Source organism: Bactrocera oleae, chromosome 4 (genome assembly GCF_042242935.1).
Source record: "Bactrocera oleae isolate idBacOlea1 chromosome 4, idBacOlea1, whole genome shotgun sequence".
Taxonomy (NCBI): Eukaryota; Metazoa; Arthropoda; class Insecta; order Diptera; family Tephritidae; genus Bactrocera; species Bactrocera oleae.
Window position 1 is genome coordinate 44932801 of NC_091538.1, and position 20039 is coordinate 44952839.

Consider the following 20039-nt stretch of genomic DNA (forward strand, 5'->3'; position numbering starts at 1 on the left):
AATTTCATTAAGATTTCTTACATATTGCCCTATAGAATGTGAATCGAATTCGAAAATATGCTTGTTAGGTCTTCTGAGAAAGAGCCCTTCTCTAACATCCTGGTTGTGAAATTTAATCCTTTTGGCTCACTTATTCAGTAGTAATAGTACTTTAAGTAGTTTTCAACAAAATCGTGTTATGGGGAGTGGGCTTGGATAATAACAATTTTACCCATTTTAACAGATTTTGGTTAGGTTGATATATCTCAAGCCATATATATCTTTAAATCTTTTCGTTCAGAGGCGTTTTGTGGGCGTGGGAATGGTCCGAATCTTGCTATTTGCAACAGCAACCTCCTCTGGGTGCCAAGGAATTCATCAAGATATTTACTCAAGTTGCATGGACAGACGGACGGATGGACAGACAGTCACCCGGATTTCAAGGCGTCTCGTCTACCTGATATATAGGGTGACCCACTTCGAGGTTTCCTACTTTTTTAAAGACAAATTTTTACTATCATTCGAAAGAACATTCTTTGGCATTTATTTTTTGAAGATTATCTCTTTCATATATTGGCCGCAGCTACGTGTTAGATGGTTCATCCGTTGAGTCCAATACTCGATGAATTGTTCGAGCATTTCGACTGGTAACTGAGGAATGACACGCGTGATGTTTTGCTCTAAGGCCTGAATCGAAGCGGGAACTTTAGACTTTAGATATCCGCACCGAAAAAAGTCTAACGATGTGATATCACATGATCCTGGTGGCCAATTGACCGGCCCAAAACGTAAAATTATCTGCACACCGAAGTGTTTTCGCAATAAATCCATTGATTGATGCGATGTGTGGGAAGTGGCACCGTCCTGTTTAAACCAAATGTCGCCGAGATCACATGCTTCAAATTCAGGCATCAAATAGTCGGTTATCATGGCGCGACAACGGTCACCATTAACGGAGTCCACAGCGCTAAGCGATGTCGCTTGGAAAGGTCAACCGGCTTCAATTCTTGCACAAGCGGTATTTTGTCTTTTCAATTTAAGATCTCAATGTGCAATGCGCCAAGTCGTTCCATACGTCAGTCCGAGTTGCTGCGAACGGCACCTAATCGACTCTCCACGGTTTTCGTGTACACTCTCAGCTACGGCTGCTATATTTTCTTCCTAACGGTTGCTTGTATTACCTAAAACTAATCGAGATATACAAGTATATAGGAATATATATATATAAATGATTAATATGACGAGACGAGTTGAAATCCGGATGTTTGTCTGTGCAAGCTGTAACTTAAATAAAAAGTGAGATATCGTAATGAAAAGTAGTAGACGTGTTTCTTGGACGAGTTCGTAGATGGACGTAATCGGACCACTGTCACACCCACAAAAGGCCATTAAACGGAAACTTATAAAGTGCTATAAATACAATGCAAATTAAGATATAAAACCGTAATTTGGCACAAGGAATCGTAGTAGCAAAGGACATCTGTGGACTAAAAATTACAAGAAAAAAGAGGTGGTTAAATACTTTATCTGATAATATTACCCAGGTATTCCTATGTTATAGAGCAAAAATGGGAAAAAATGGGCTACAACTATGTCTACTTCCCATTTAACTCAGTTTTAAATTCCAATTCGTTCACTTTCCAGTATGCAAATTAAGCACTAATGAATGTATCGTAATAAAACTTTGCACGTATAATACAAAATGTGTGACTTTGTGAAAAAAAAATAAATCTAAAACGAGTATACCATTTGAATTTGCGAGAGTATAAAATGTTCGATTACATCCGAACTTAGCACTTCCTTACTTATTGAGTATTAAAGGCGTGCGCTATAGTTTTATGTTTTGAATTTTTTTACGAAACAAATTTCGTTTTATTGTATTCTTTATTTCTTACTACCTTCTGCTTAAAGTTTGAATTATTTATTTCAAAATCAACATACTAACAGAACACACTCAAAATTACATATTATATCTACAAATGCTTTTGAGTGCGAAATGGTTAATAAATATAATAGGGTTATTACTTCCCATAACTTCCATATACCTATTACAAAGATTTTCAAACTGAGCTGATTATTTATGTATATCTGTTAAAATATCAGTTATCTTAATAGAATTCAGATAAATTCTCTTATGACAGTGTATTCTTGTGCCAAAAATGGATAAAACCAATACCAGTCAATACTACCCGTAGCACTAATTACCTAATATAAAAACTTTCGGTTCCGTGTATTAGTTAATATTCTAGCTCCCATATACTGCATTTAATAATTTTCGTTATTCTAGCAGACTTTATGCCGAATATAGCATTGCGTTAACTTCAAACCATTTCGTGAAAACATGTTTTGGTATACTTAAGTAACGCCAAAAGTTATTACAATCAGTCCAGATCTTGATGTTTTCCATGCCCAATATATAAAATTACCTTCTTTGATTGAGTTTATATCACGAATACTCCCATTGAATTATATTGGTATTTCGGAGTGAGTCCATAACCATATAATAGGTATTTTTCGTTAAACAATTTTGTAACCCCTGAAAGTATTTGCCCGGCTTTGGCCTTTGCAAATTGCGAGCGTATAAAATGCTCGACTACAATCGAACTTAACTTAACTTAAAGATATATCAAAATCTTCTGTTTTATAAGACATACATAATAAATAGTAGTTCAATTGAGAAAAATCTAAAGTGGTATGTATTAATTTTTGAGCATATTTTTGTAAATTGAATAAATATTTAGATTAGCACATATTTCAAGGTCTCATCAGTTTTTAAAGGGAGGAAATCGAACATAATGTTCTTGGTGTACTGTGTTTCTGAGGTTTTAGATATGTGTTAGGTTAATTGCTTAGTGAGAAAGAAGTAAGAAGTGCAGAATTCAGTTTTTAAATTTATTGATTAGTCTAATAAATTGGATTTCTTCCTAAATTTGACGTTTTGCTAACTTTGTTATTGATAAGTTTATCACAGTTCGAAATTTTACAGAATGTCATAAAACGTTGACAGTTTTACAAATGTTGTTTTATTTTATCACAGTTCATCAAAGTTAAAGTTCATCAAAAATCAAGTGTTGTTGTAGCTTCTCTGCAAAAAAATGATGCCAGTAATATTTAAGGAGAGCCGCTTCCACCGGCGGGTACTGAATCGAATCAGTCCAAAGTAGCGCCAAGAGTGATTCTGCGTGGGTTTTAAGGTTGATATTGTTGTTGGTGTTGATACTGGTGACAAATAGATGAAATTATATACGTCTTCAAAGTTATGACTGTCAGCAGTGACGTATTACCAATTTCGTCTTGTCATCGTCCTTATCTAGTCTGGAAAAAGCAGAACTAACGGGGCGGTTGTTGAGGCCAATGATATTAATATCATCGACGCACGCAGCTGTACACTCTTATAGAAGATTGTACATTCTCTATTTAGCTCTGCAGCTCGTATAATTTTCTCCAGCAAAATATTGAAAGAATCACACGATAGGGACTTGTCTGAAACATCGCTTGATATCGAACGACTCGGAGAGGTCCTTCCTGATCCTCACGAAGCTCTTGGTGTTACTCAACGCGGGGATACCAAGTTCAGACATAGCGGTATAAAGGCAGCTCCTTTTCGCGCTGTCGAAGGCGGCTTTAAAATCGACGTAGAGCTGGTGTGTGTCTATCTTCTCTTTGCGAGTCTTTTTCAAGATTTGGAACATTGGGAAAATATGGTCTATAGTAGATTTTCTAGGTATTAAACCACACTGAAATGGTCCAATCAATTTCTTTCACACACTAAACTCGATAGGACCTTATATCCGATATTAAGGAGGCTTTTCCCACGGTAATTGGCGCAGACGGTGTGGAACGAATAGAACACACTTAGGTTCCAATCGTCGGGCATGCTTTTATCCGACCATATCCTGCAAAGAAGTTGATACATGCACCTTGTCAATTCTTTGCCGCCATATTTGCAGTCTCAGCCCATTTGGAAAAGTTTCGAAATAGAGGCCGAAATTTCCGACTGTTGTGTCAAAGGTACCTTCTTTGCCCACCCTGTTGTTAAAATCCCCGAATTTGCGCTTCTTTATAAGGTCGCTGTATTATATATCACAAGGACTTACTCGTCTCCGTCCTTGTACCGTCCACCGCATTTCTTGATCAGCGGGGATGACAGCCTTCACTTTTATGAGGACAGGGCAGCGGAATCTTTCCAATTTAGGGACGCGACATTACAGTGCATGCCCTTATAGTCAACATAGTCCTTAATATGTTTGCAGTGATCGTCATCAAACGTGGTCTTTCATCCGAGGCTGTTGCCTCTTTTTCATTGGAAATGGTTTTTACATGGTGGGTCCCAAACCAGGCGCGCAACCTCGCTAGGCGTGTAGAATAAAGTTTTGTACACATTTATATTGCGAGCCGCTAATATAGCCCTACGACTTAAAATGCACACCCAGAAGCATGACTACAGCCCATTACACTCCTATTCTGTTCACATTCACGTCTAAGTAATTTATAAGAACCCCGTTAAGGTAATTTTTTGATACAGCTAATATTATAGGAGTGAGTCAGGGATTCGTGGGCCACGTGATATTATAACTAGTGTGTATTGTTGTTACTCTCTTCTCTTATTTAAAGTTATTGAAACTATAGGCAATATTTAATCACTGACCATATCTGATTGATGGAGCTTTCTAATTATATTAATATTTTGGCAGCACAGAATTATAATAATGTCAATTAGACCACTTCTAAGTAATATAACATATATAATATTCATATTGAAACTCCTGTACATAACTGTTTATATTTATAAATCTTGAACAAAATTGTCATCTGAACATTTTCGTAATATCCGAGTTCCCTTGTGCCCACACAGTATTAATTTTCAATAAATTATCTGTAGCAACCCGCCTTCACCAACTTTGAATCCATGCAATTTCCAATTGCCGCTTTATATATGTATGTGTGTGCAAATGAGAGTATATTTGTCGATGCGTATGTGTGTGTATTTGCACATTGTTTACATTTACACATTATAAATAAATGAATAGCCAAATGAGTGCATGAATGAATGAAAACGCCACACTTCCGCCCACACGGCTCGGCGGAAAGCAATACACTGAATGAAGATACCACAAAGTATCTGCTTATTGACCTAATTTCCATTCGTCCATGCACCGTATTTATTCATGTCTATTTGCCTGTGTGTATGTGTTTGTGTGTGTTAACGTTGCGAATGACCGTACTCATTAATCATTCATAAGATAAATTACAATTCTCTGGCAGCAACCTACTCGAAGGCTCAACAACAAATTCAAATAGTTAATATTACTATTTAAAAGTGGCAAAGCAGCAAACACACACTCACACATACACATTTATACTTATTTAAATTAATGTTGTATTTCCATTGGCATTTGGTATTTATGAGCCAACAAGCATTACCAAGCGCCCCTTACATGTACTCTATACTGAGCAGTATTTCATCTTAATTACATTAAAGTGTACTTACTTAGTTGATAGCATGTCCGTTGTTGTACTTTATTGTAGTGTCTTGGTTTTCTGCATTTCGCCACAACTTGGTTGGGGCTTCTCGCCGCAAAAGGTCACCCACTGGATGTGCTGTGTGTAATTGACGAGCGAGGGCGGTGCGCAGTAGGCCGGCGGTACGGGCGCATTGACATAATAATTAAATAATAATATTAGCGTGCGCATTCAAGCGTCGCAGGCCAGAAAAAAAGAAGAAAAAGTCAAAATCAACAAAGACAATCGCAATTAAAAGAGCAATAAGAGTAAGAAGTATAGTAAATGTCGCTTGTTTTCTTTTTGCTGACAACGGCGTTCCGCGGCGCACTCAGAAGTAGTGGCCACTAGCATTGGCGGTATTTTATTCGAGACGCAGAAGCATACATTTTTCGATTTGCTTTAAGATAGGTTTCTAGGCATATTTAATTGGCGGAGCATCTTGTCTGTTAGTTTGTCATTTTGCCGCCACTTTGGTTCAATAGTTATGCAATTTTTAACGATCATTTATCTAACCATTCGATTGAGTCTATAGTTTTAACTACCGAAACCTAAATAATTTTGAATACGAAAGAGCATAGTTTTAAATATGTAAATTTAAATGTTAATATTTTAATTTAGTATAATTTTAGTTTGGCTTGGTTTTTCTTAAGCAGGCTCCATTGTGTTCAGGTCAGTTCAGCAATATGCGGTTGTGCAAAACAAAGTAAATTTTTCCTATGCAAAATTCTTTTGGGGAAATGAAAATGAAAACTAAATTGAACTTCGACCGATGTCTTAAGCTGTATAGTTTTAAAGCACAGAGTTGATTAAATATTTATTGATAGCTTTGTATAGCTCAGGTTTAAATTTTGCATAATTTTCATGAATGACTGCAGCACTGGCACTGGCTGGAATACATTAGTTCTGCATGTAAGTCAACTATATCAGCAATATCAGAGAGGCTTTAATCATTCATACTCCCATGAAAAACTTGAAAGATTTTCCTAAAGAACGAAAACTAGAGCATCCAGACTTACTAAGTCATGTCCACTTCACTGTTCAAATATTTGGAGTTATTCCTAGAGGTAAACTGTCACATTTCTGACACAGGTCTCTTGACAAAAAGATAACAATATTTAAATACTGGTTGCTATTTGTTGTGAAATTCATGTAGAAGGAGTCTAATTATTTTAGGCCATTAAATATGTAAATTAAGTAAGTAAATACGAGTATACTTCAGAGAACTTAACAGGCCTTATTTATATTGCTGCAACCATTTTTATGTAAGACCAAAGAAACTTTGTTGTTACATATCACTCCAAGCCGTTCTCATAAGATTTTCTGGTGTGTATCTTGACTTTGTCCTTAGAAGGGTTAAACATGTTTTTTATCTGACTCTATAACAAAGCATGCTTTTTCGTGTCAGAAATAGAGTAATACTCTTCCTTGACATTTTAGGGCAGAGAAGAAGCACTGTTGAAAAGTACATTTCCTATGATTAAAAATACTTCCTTAAGTTGGATTTGAACTCCAGACTTTATAGTTTTTGTCACACGCTGGACGCACTTAGCCACTGGCCGATGACGGATGACGACCGATTAGTACAGAATAAAAGTAAAAAGCATTTTTTAATAAGATAAATGATTGGGTATCAACCTCATTGCAACTAAGTAACGAGTAACTATAATTACGTTACATCCGCTGGTGTCGTCATTGTGGAGTGTAACGTTAAACGTAAATATTGTAATAAACGATGTTGCCAGCTGCGATAGAGCAGTGCGCAAGTTATGCACGCAGAACGCCACGCGGGTCATTTAATCAGTAAAAAGAGCTGCCGAGCTGCACGCATACCCATATATACGTACATACAAACATACAGACACATATACCTACAGACTCATACTGTGGCTAGTTCCGGCGAAGGTTTTCCTTCATTTCGCCGCAACCAATTGTAGGTGTCACGTGTGACGATGATAAAGTGGAAAGCTACAAGCTGTTTTTCTTTTCATTCGAGCTTCATTTTTCGCATTGTCTAAGCAAATTACTGAGTACAAACGATTTAGAATGCTACGACATCAATTTGATTGTCGCCAGCGAAGAAATGAAAATGCGTTTGCGCATTGTTGGCCATTATTGTTAATTTGTTATTGTTGTTCCTGTTTTTATATTCTCGTATATGCTGCAGCGCACTATGCCAATTGTTGTTCCTTGTTTATCATTGGCAGATTGATTGTTTCGCCGCTTATTTATATTGCTGTTACCGTTATTTCGTCTGTCATTTTGGCTGCATGACGCTTTTATATTCACCATTTACATACATACATACAAGTACAGTGTTAAATCGTTGTAGATTTTCTAATGCCGCTGCATTTTTCTATTTCTAATAAGAATTTCAATAAGAATGTAAGTGTGTTTTTATAGCTTTATCGATTGTTTGCCGTGTACAACGGCACGACAGCAAGAGCGGCAACGACAATCGAAAAAGCCAACAATATCCACTGATTGTAATCATTGTGATTTGTTATTTATTTCAATTGAATTGTGTTGTTTCTCCGGTATCTTTGCACTGTTTTGTTGTGGTCTTCTTTGGCTATTTCTTAGCTTTGCCGCACGTGAAATTGTGCATTGCCGCGCTTTTGATAAGTTCTCTTTAGTTTACCACTGTTTCTGCCTCTTCTTTTTCTTCAATTCGGTGTTTTTTGCTCGTCCCTGCAATTCGTTTCGCGTCAACTCGCCTCGGCGTAATTGTTGAGTGCCATTAAATCAGTGGTGCAAATTAGTTTTTGATATATTAGTTAAAAGGTTCTTGACCATTTTTATTTTTCTCTCTATGTTTATTTGTTTTACTTATTGGCCAAAGTGTGTTTGCTAACATGCTTGTTATAATGTATATAAGTATATGTGCGTGTATTTATGGATTTTCTTTGATTATTTTTCATATTTAGCACTTCTTTTTGTATGTGAATATAACAAAAATGTACCTCTTGTGTGCAAAAGAATCTTTAATCTAGACGCATCCATATAAGAAAGTGTAAGGGATTTTAGTTTAATTTGGCGGTATATATATGTTAATGTACGAGTATATAAGGTAGGTGTACGTAGGTATACGTGCTGCCCTTTCGGGCTCAATTAGCGCTAGAAGCGCTATATTGAATCACTATCGTAAAACCTTGTATCTTGATATCACGTTCCATTGTTGTATTCGAACAATTTGGTGACGAGTACATACCATAAAGTAGTTAAAATATTTTTTTTATAGGTTGGCGTGAAAATCGTCTAAGTCTTGTTAAATCGCTATGTATCGAACCTACAACAGAACAACGGTACTAAGTTATGGCAGTCTTGCGAGAAAGCTTTCAAATCTCTCCTAGTTCCTGATGCTTGGATTCTTATAAGAAAATGCACCAAATTTTTATTTTCGATTTATTGATTCAACAAAAGATTTAAAGGTTTGGCATAATTAGTACTATAGAAAATTAAATAGAATACTGAAAGATCAATTCTCTGAGATCTTATATATAAGCCAATAGTCGTAAAGTCGTTCATCCAAAAAAGCGAGATCGAAGGGTAGACAGAGAAAGCTGAACTTATTCACACTGGTCTATTTGGTCGGCTAACATCGGATTTGTAATGCTACGTCATGTAGGCTAAATTTACTAAATTTTGTGCTAAGGATACGTTCTCTTCCCTTCTTTGGACATAGTGGCGGGGCAGCTCTCTCATTAAAGGCATTTTTGGTCATATCGTCCTTCTCTGCCGTCGGAGCAATCATACAACGGACTCGACAACTGAGTCTCTCTCCACACTGAATTTATATGGCCGCTGTAGTAGATGTCACAATTATCTACTCTTCTCCGTCCTTGTCGCAATGAAGGTGGTAGGCGGTAGGACGGTGGCAAGAGTAGGAATTGACTGCGACTGCATACCTAGCAACACGACTGCATCCCATTACACCCCTGAACCGTTTGGAACTATTTAATTAAGTTGAATGCAAAAAGAAGCTCGATGTATGGGTGTCACACCAGTTAAAGTAGAAATTTTCATGGATCATGGATTTTCAGCTGCGAACTGCTGCTGAATCGAACAGCGTGAAATTTATCCTCTGAACTAAAAAACAAAATTTTATAGGTTGGTTGAAGAGTTTCTGCACTCACCCAGAAATAGCGCTACTAGCTGCAATGTTTTTTTCTCAAGTTGCTACATCTGTCATGAGAACACATGCAAAGTTACAAGTCATTCTGTCATTAAATTCTTTGTTTACAAGCCATTTGAAGTTGATGTCAGAGTATTTTTTTTAATATGGAAAATATTTCATATCGCGCAGTAATTAGATTCTTTGTTTTGAAAGGTTTAAAAGCAAAGAAAATTTATGAACAATTGTTAGAAGTGTATATGGAGTCCTCAGCTTCAAAACGCACCGTTCAATTTTGGTGAGGTGAATTTAAACGTGGCCGCAAAAACCGTAACCACATCAGAAATCATTGAGCAAGTTCATAATATTGGTAATATTGGTATCCATGTTTGACCAATCGTGAAATTGCTAATGCCAAAGCTATCTTCGACGAAAGAGTACTTTATATTTTACATGGAGAGTTACATATGAAAAAGCTGTTTGGAAAGTTAGTGCCACACACATTAACAATTCAACAAAAACTGGATCGAAAGCTAATTTCTCAGCATAATTTGAAACGTTCTATGCAGAATAAACCGATTTTTTGTGACGTTTTATAACTATGGATTAGACTTGGGTCTACCACTATGATCTTAAATTGAAACAAGAACGTTTACAGTGAACGGAAGCTGATTGTTCAAAGCAAGTGAAGTTACAACGATCAGCAATCAGGGTTATGGCATCAGTTTATTGGGATGCAAAAGGTTTTTTGTTGATTGATTATATGCAGAAAGGTAAAACAATCACATTTGAATATTATTGCAGCCTTTTGGATCAGCTGGATCCGTAGGCTTAAATTGCAGCATTTTTCATTAATACAATGCAGCTGCTCACAAAGGTATTTTAACGCTGACAAAATTGAACGAATTAAAGTACAAATTGCTTGAGGATCCACCATACTCGCCAAATTTGGCTCCCAGCGACTACTACCTCTTTAGAAACCTGAAACAATTCCTTCGTGAGAAGCGTTTTTCGTCGAATGAAGAAGCTATTACAGCCGTAGACGGGTATTTTGCCGAGCTTCCGGAAAGTCATTATAGGGATGGCATAAAATTATTGGAAAATCATTGGAATAACAATAATTTTTCATTTCGAAAGCAGAAACTTTTCAACCAACCTGTAAATACACTTGGAATCTCTTTCAAGGAATTAAAGGGTTTTCACAACATGCTTTCAAATAATCTTTCAAATTATTTTGGATCTTTAAAGATTTCTTCTCTGCTTCTTTCGAAAAACGCTTTAAAATACCATATGCTTGTAGAAGAAATACCCTCTTTAGTTTCATTCTATCGATATGTATTATTCTAATTGTTCACACAGTTTCTCTTCATCTAAAAGTATTGCGTAGAGTAAATGGGTTTTAAGGAATATGTATACAAAAATCTATTTAGCTGAGTGTGGTTCATTTCGAGACATAATTGAATTTACCAAAATAAAAGGAAAAATACTAGACAATATAACGCCTTAGGATTTGATTCTCCATTCTTTGACACCACTGTGTATGAGTTGAAAAATATTAAAGTACCTTATAGAAATATTTATGTATTTGAAAGCTTCCAAACATATTTTAATTTCTTTACAAATGTACTCATATGTACATATAATAGACACAAATATTCAGCATCACCAGCTTAGCAAAACCCAACGTAAGAAGCCACTCTAAAACTTACTTGCAACAAAAAGGAAAAAATTAAATAAAAGTAATATAATTAATGCCATAAAACTAGTAACCAGGAAAAGTGGTTCCACGCCAAAACCGCTATAATGAAGATTAAATAAATCGCATTTAAGAAGAAAGTTCTTTAAAAACTCGTAAAAGGGGAAAGCAATCGGAAAGCGCCAAGCAAAGGTTAGCTTCTTACACAGCATCACCACACCGCCACCGCCGTGCACCGCCTAACTGCTGCTGCAACAGCGGTGTTAACGGCTAATGTTGCAGATTATTACGTTAATCGAAAGTTGCTGCCGCCGGCAAAATTGCTGTCGCAGTATCATTTACCCACATTCAAATGCGACAGCCAACACGATTCGGACATAAAGTCGCGGCAACAATAAAAGTGCCATTTTTCAAAATAAACACACACACATCCACACTTAAGAAGACAATACAGAAAATTTCGAATTCATACATATACGAATATAAGTACATACTTGTACATACAAACAGACAAATATGGATATGGTTTATAAAATTAGAAGTATACACACATATACATACTTACAAGCAGTACAAGACGAAAGGTAGCAGCCAATTTAACTACCCAGCGGACGGACGAACAGCACAAGCTAGCGATGTTAACGCGAAATCTCAGCGACGACAGCTGCGTTAACGGCGACTGATGAGATGAAATCGCCGAAATTTGATGAAATGAAGACAAAAGCATAAAAATAACGAGTGTCAAGCAGTTTTGTACGGAAAAAAGCAAAAATATAAATGAAAAGTAAAGGAAAGAGAGAATCAAAAAAGTTCCGTTGTTTGTCACAAAAAATGCGTAAGTAAACTTACAACGCGAAATGGCAATAAAACGAAAGTATTTCTGCAATGCGCAACGTAATTAAGTCGTTAAACCACAGCCTCACGCACTTCGATATAACGAGCGCAGCGTTTCGGCTTGTTTTAAGCAGCGCATACCCCTCAGGGAAATTTATTTAATTCCTTCGATTTGCTGCACTTCTCTGTACTAGGGAATTACTGTCAACAGCCAACGTGGGTAAAAAATTCTCAATAAAATTGGCCAAATTTTATTATTTAGTTATTTAAATATTGAGTTATATCAAAATAAATGCAGAAGATTCTTACCATTCATCTTTAAAACCGTTGAGAAATAATCTATGTTTAGATTTGTGTAAATGAAATTGCTTCTTGTTGAAGGGAGTTTTTTTTGACATGTGGGTTTCAAGAAGAAATAAAACGCGTACAATTTAATGTTATGGCCAAGAATTCCAGCCAAAGGACACAATATCCGACCACTTTTTGCTGGAATTGGGACCTTTGTCAGCAAAAACGCGGGGAATATATTCTTCACAAATCGCACAATCTTGGAGGCCACGGCTCACTACAAGTTTCCTTCAATATATTGATTGTTTCGTTGGCTACATGTCATGTAGTGCCGTCTTTTTGGTACCAAACGGTCGTCCACATCAACATCCTCCAATTCAGGCACGAAAAAGTCATTAATCATGACTCTGTAGCGTTCCCCATTGACTGTAACACAATATTAAAACGTATCAAAAACATACTTTTCTGTAGAATATGCCCATCTGACCCGGAATTTGGAATTGGATTAGTGCAACTCATCGTTGAAAATGTTGTACAATTGTTCTAATATATCACGAGTCCAAGTATTTGGCGAAACAACGAAAAAATGTAAAGAAAGAGTGCTAGAAAATCGCGAAGTTAGCATCAGAGAAAGAGATTCTTGACAAAGGAGCTGAGGACCCTACGTGAGGACAAAACGGGGATTTAGGAATGTTACGTCGAAACTGACCGACAATTTAGTTAAGGGCGCTTCAAAACGAGCCGAAACCACTAAAAATCACGTCAAAATCGGTAAAAAAAAAGAAAATTTTGGTATGTATACCATAAACGCATTCCAAAAGATCAAACCGTCAATAAGACATACTATTAGGCATTTACGTGAAGCAATTCGACGTAAATGAGCTTGTTTCTGTGCGGAAATTCATGGGCTTTTCACCACGACAATCCGCCGTCCCATTCTAGCATGATTGTGAACGACTTTTTGGTCAAACATGGAACGAGAGGTATCACTCAGCCACCCTATTTGCCGTATTGGCGCCCTGTGGGAGGAATGCATCATGAGTCCATTGATAGCACAGAAGGCCATCTCCTACGAAGTATTTGCAAAATTTTATTAATCGATGGAATGCATTTGTGGTTCAAATATAAAAAACTTAATCGTTAACATGGGTTTCGTAGAGCAAAAACGCCCTACTTTCAATAATTTCTTTTCTATATAAAAATAAATATTATATTTTATTTAAACTTTTTATTATTCCGAAGATACATATTTGATAAAGGTTTTTTGTGCAATTTTCAATGGAAAATACCCAAAACTTGGTCATTACGACGTCATTTCCGGCAGTCCCTCGGAAAAAAGGTGATTCCGCGTTATTTGAAGTAAGACCATTAACTAGGTATAGGATGAAAAAAACAAATTTTGGTGAAAATTTCTCGACGTTTATTTGTTTTAAATAACTGTAATTTATTCAAGACTTTGTGTAAAATTTTAATAAGATCGGTTGAGTAGTTCGCGTGAAATTTTGACAACCGACTTTGAAAACACAGTTTCGAAAGTTTTCGCGTTTAAAGTTTTAAGTGACTAAAAAGTCAGTGACCAGACCTCGAGCGCACAACTTTTCTAAGCTGTACCTCCAATACTATTACTAGAATACGCTTGAGAATTTAGGACAATATTCTAGAGATGTTATAGAATTAAATAAGAAAAAATTTTTTTGAAGCCGTGAAACTCATTGAACACCTTTTTTTCAGTCCGGGACAAATTTAATCAGATGGCACTTGCTTAATAAGGCAAATATAAGATTTTTGCTCTTCATTCAATGCTTTATTAAAAGTGTTACAGTTATCGGATTTAGTTAAAATATGCGCCGTTTTGTTCGATGATCTGTTTCCATCTAGACGGCAACTTCTGGGAGCAGCTCATAGTGGATGATTCCCTTCCAATCCCACCAAACACACAGCAAAACCTTCCTGGCCGTCAATCCCGGCTTGGCCACTGTTTGGGACGATTCACCGGCCTTCGACCACGACCGTTTTCGCTTGATATTGTCGTGTGTGATCCATTTTTCGTCGCCAGTCACCATCCGCTTCAAGAATGGGACGAGTTCGTTCCGTTTCAGCAGCATATCGCAGGTGTTGATTCGGTCCAGAAGGTTAGGTCAAACTTCTTTTTGTATCCAGCCTTCTGCAGATGGTTCAAAATGGTTTGGTGACTAACTCCCATCTCTTGGGCGATGTCACGAGATGCCATATGCCGGTCTAACTCGATGTATTCCATGATTTGATCGGTATTTGTCGTCACAGGTCTTTCGCCGGCTGGCTTATCCATGGTGTCGTTTTCGCCGGCTCTGAATCGTCGAAACCATTCCTCCGCGGTTCGAATTGATAGAGTACCATCCCCCAAAACACCATTAATCTCACAGAACGTTTCTCTAGCGGATTTGCCTTTAACGAAGGAAAACTTTAAAATAGCGCGAATTTCGGCGTTAGTGAACTCCATGTTTACACGTCTATAACTGTTGAACGCAATATCCAAACTAATCATGCATAGCGTTGTTTTGTAGGTTATGTCAAGACCTTTCAAATTATGTATAGTGTTGCCAGATACGAGCTCTGTAGCGCTTTGTACATAGCCGCGAAATTCAAAAGACAAAAAGCGGAAGGGATATATTTGACAACCTTATATTAATAAATGTGTCTATATCTTCACTTCAAGAGTTTTAATATAATTAAACAATTTCTAGTTATTGAAGGTTACTGCACTTTTAATAGCCGAAATTCAAACATCTCTAATGTAGTTATTTATAATTGGAGCCAGTTTAAATTAGATGCAGTAGCCAATTTAACTTTATGTATTGTTATACAAGGCATTTCACTTTGCAACCACAAAATTCGCTGAGCTCTAAATGATGAGTACTTTATAATTGGCAAAATTACACGAATAAAACGTCGTCTTCCACATACAAGTATAATTGCGTATTTAGATTTCATTTTAAAGAGCCTTGTACTTACCAGGGTATTATGCAGATGTGTGGATATGTACGCACATATGAAGTACAAAATCAATGTTTGAATTTAATATTATATGATACGCATGTCAGGTGGTTTAAAAATATAAATTTATACTCGAATGTATAAAAATAAATCTTTTGCATTTACTTACGTATATATACAATATATAAGGGCGCATAACATTTTCTTATTGTAGCAGATAACATACCATTGGTTTATATAGAATAAGAATTTCTAAGAAACATGTACTTAAATTTTGGGAACCAGAAATAATATTCTAATTTCTTGGTGAGATTTTCACACAAAAATTGCATAATTGTACAGAAATTGGTATCACCCGAAGGTCTGGCTACGTGCTATCTATCTTAATATTTGCCAGTTTTGATGCTTTTCGCCAGACCTAATTAGTCACGTAGAAATTATGTTGGCTTAATAATGCAACATCGCAAGCAAACGTCTTCGTAATGCCAAATGATGTATGAACTCGAGCATATAATGCACATAAATGCTTACCTAGACAGTGAGGGGGTCGAAAGCAAAGTCGATGGCTTCACACACACACATACAAACTAAATTAATGTGAAGGGCTGAATTGAGCTCTGTGTAACTTGCAGATTTTGCTGATATGTTTACTTTTCTCTATGTGAATGTGTTTGTGTGTGTGTGTGCAGTTAGTTCAGTTGGTAGGCGTTGTACGGCCCACGGTTGTATGAGGTGGCCTTTGGCATAGTTCAAGGAAAATAAATTAACTTTATAAGCTGCGAGTCATATATGATATACTAACACACTTATGTTTGTTAATAAGGGTGTATGCACTCTGTAGATACTTTCTGTTGTATTCATCGTGTAATTAAATGCTATAATTATAAATTCGTCGAATATAATTCTATACCTTAGTTGATTTTGAGTGCCTTTTACTATTTAATGTGAGTATTGATAAGTATATACTAATAACTTGAATATTATATTTAAGGTAATGGCTCCATTAATATTGTAGATGGAGCGCTAGCTTGATTACCATAGTTCTCGAAAGATCTAATTATGCCTTGAACAACGTATGTGTATTAAATTTGCTCCGCAGTTTGTTACACCCAGAACATAACGGCGGAAAACCAATAAAATATGTATATATGTATATGAACAGCGTGACAAGCTGCGTTGAATTGGTCATGTCCGTCTGTCTGTATATAGGCAAACTAGTCCCTCAGTTTCGCGATATCGCTCTAGAATTTTGCAAACGTTCTTTTCTCCACAAGAAGTTGTTAATTTGTCGGAACCAATATAGCATCGGAAACTATAACATATAGCTTCTTTATTTATGAAGAATATTCGAGCTTCGGCGCAACCAAAGTTAACGTTTTTGTGGTGAGGACGAGTTCGTAGGTGGGCGTAATCTACAATAGCCGAATTCGCCTAGGGCAACTTGTTTAAGAACTCCTACCGGCAGTGTGAAAAGGGATCATAACCGCGCCCTCGCCCCATATAACGGCTTCGTTTAAAACTACTAAAATCCCAATAAATCCATAACTATACTCCAGAGACATTAAATTTTACCCCAAGAGGGTATGAGAGAACTTTTATGGAGCCGTGGTCAAAATTGGACGATGGGCGTTGCACTGTTAGATCGATTTGAACCAAAATCGGTATATAACCTTCTTCTGATATTAATATATTACAGTGCTAAAATAGGCGAAATCAGACTACTATCACGCCTACTTCTTATATAGAACAATTTAAATTCCATCTGATTCTTTCACTTTCCTTTATGCAAATCAAGCACCAATGAATATGTCGGAATAAATATTTGCACAAATAGTGTGCTTCTTTTGACCAAAATTGTCAAAATCGGAATAAAGCTGTTCAAGTCCCTAGATATCGAATACGGAGGGTACCTATAGTTGACTTTGTACCAAAAATATCGGGTAATGTGTAAAATATATAATAAAAATTCAGAGAGGATCCTATTCTGATAATAGTATGCAGGTATGTCTAAAATGGATTAAATCGGGTCAATACTTCCATTAGCCCCCATGTACCTAATATAATATAAAGATTTTAGAACTTTCGGGTGACTTTATACCGCATATATCGGCTAAAATATGAGTTATCTCAATGAAATGAGAGGGAGGGTTTACTAATAACAGAGTATCTTTGTGTCTAAAATGAATAAAATTGGGAGAGAACTTGTCCTTGCCCCATATAACTAATATCACGATATTTGAAAATACAGCTGACTTTAATCCATACGATTGGTTATGGTATGTGAGGTACCTTAGTGAAACCCTGGGTGCATTTTATTAGTCCGTGGCATGTTAGTAGTACGTGGCATTGGGAAAAATTGGGTCAATACTACCCCAACTCCTAACCAAAGTTGCTTTAAAATATGTTCTCGAGTATACCTAAGCAATGTCAAAATAAATGCAATCAGCTCGAACCTTTCTCTATCCTCAAGATGGGGTATACCTATAAACTGATTTCTGTCTTTCCACTTGTATTTGAACCATTAAGGGTGGTTATAATGTGATATTTTAATGAAATCAAATGGACAAGTTTTCAAAAAAAAAAGTGGTTTAGCGCTGAATTAGAATGGAGTTGCTTTATACCTTGTTTTTAATATAATTTAGTTGACGCGAACTAAAATATAGCAATAAAACTAAGTCTAAGTTTATGTTCTTGAATATAAGTCAAAAAGATACCAAAATTAATCTAATTCATTTACGATTTCGTGCAATAATGAATTTTGAATAATGAAATAAAATATGTTAAAAGGTCAAGTTTGGTTGAGATAAATTCAGTGGCTTGGAAGATATGGTTATTTAACCACTGGGCCGTGCCCAGTTTCAAAAAATATTTATACCAAAAGTGCCTTTAACCAATGCGATCCCCTGTACAAAATCACAGTTTTGTGTCTTAATTTAGTGCTTAGTTATGACACTTTATAGGCTTTCGTTTAATTGTGTTTTGTGGGCGTAGCAGTGTTCTGATTATGCCCATATGCAATACCAACCCTCCCTGGGTGTCAGGGAACATATGTGCCAAGTTTCATTAATACAAGGTGCAATTCAAAAGTTTCAGGACTTTTATTAAAAAACGAATATTATTATTATTATTTTTTTTTAATTTATTGGTCGCCTTCAAAATAGTCTCCTTCCGCCTGAATACAACGTTTTGCACGTTCAAGAAGGTTATCGAATGACTTTTTTAGGTCATTTGTCGGTATAGCGTTGAGGATGGCGGTCGTCGCCTTTTGGATGACATCAACGTCAGCATAGCTGTTTCCTTTCATGGCCAAATGTAGTTTTCCGAACAAAATAGCAGGATGCCATATCAGGCGAATAGGGTGAATGGTTGATGATATGAATGCGATTTTTGGTCAAAAAATCTGTCTGATTCTCAGGTCTTTTTGGTGTTGTTTCAAAGTGTGCGGGACAAATCGAGCACAAACCTTTCTGAGGCCCAAATTTTCTGTCAAAGTACGATAAATCGACGCTGCGGATATTGATAATTCCGATTCCATATATTTAAGCGATGACTTCGGCTCTTTTTAATGAATTCACGCACAATTTCCGTGTTTTTTTCGTTCTTAACATCTTTTGGCCGGCCCGAACGTTCGTCGTCTTCCAAGTCCTCCCGTCCCTCTTGAAAACGTTTAAACCACTCGTTAATACGGCTACGGGATAGACAATCATCGCCATAAACTTGTTTCATCATTTGATGAGTTTTGGTAAAAGTTTTACCAAGTTTAAAACAAAACTTAATGGTGGCTTTTTGTTCGATGCTCATTTTCCGACCGACACTACAAATGTAATGTCACATGTAGCGCGATATCTCAGCTGTTATACAAGTCAGCTGTTATATAAATTTTATACGACAACACTGAAGAATACACAATTAAGGGATAAAAATTTCAGACAGATGGCGCCACTAGAAGCCGCGTTGTTTAAAAAGTCCTGGAACTTTTGAATTGTACCTTGTATATCTAAATTTTTACGGGCCGTCTCGACGGACGGGCGGACAGACAGTCACCCGGATTTATACTCATCTCGTCACCCTGATCATTTATATGTATATATATAGCTCCATATCTATCTCGATTGGTTTTAGGTGATACAAACAACCGTTAGGTGAACAAAACTACGATACTTTGAGCAACATGTTGTGAGAGTATGAAAATGGGATATCACACCTAGAAGGCATTGGAAAAAGTTACACTCCGTAAGTAGCTTGAGAGATTTGTCGATCCATAGGAAGAAAGGAAACGAAAGGTTTTCTGCCTTCAAAAACGACAGTCTTCAGCAGTCCAAGTGTGAATAAATTAGACACTCGAGCAAAGTATTGTAAACACAAACGCCCGTGAAATTTATATACATCAAGTTTATTAAATTTTTAATTATTGACCCTCAGGCTTAAATAAATAAACAATAATTTAAAAATGCGTTAGGAAGACGCTGTAGATGCAGGGATTAGGTGCAAAGATGAACCGAATTGAGATTGATGTGGCGCTCAGGCCCGTTGACGAAACAAATTAAATGTAGCGCGAAGGATTGTAGTTGTCTTTTGGTGAGTTGGTGCGTAAATTGTGGTGAAGACAGGTGTGATATGTTCGTGTGTGATGTCTTCGTGCATGGTGTAATC

The 20039-nt window shown here is 36.5% G+C and overlaps 1 protein-coding gene across 1 annotated transcript in view; it reads right to left on the reverse strand.

Annotated features, from left to right (window-relative positions):
• Window positions 1–522: 522 nt before the first annotated feature.
• The window catches only part of LOC138857061 (uncharacterized), a 196361-nt gene continuing 176844 nt past the window's right edge, over window positions 523–20039 (reverse strand). The window contains exon 2 of the mRNA XM_070108473.1: window positions 523–875. Within this exon, the coding sequence (XP_069964574.1) occupies window positions 523–875 (353 nt within the window). The remainder of the gene's footprint in view (window positions 876–20039) is intronic.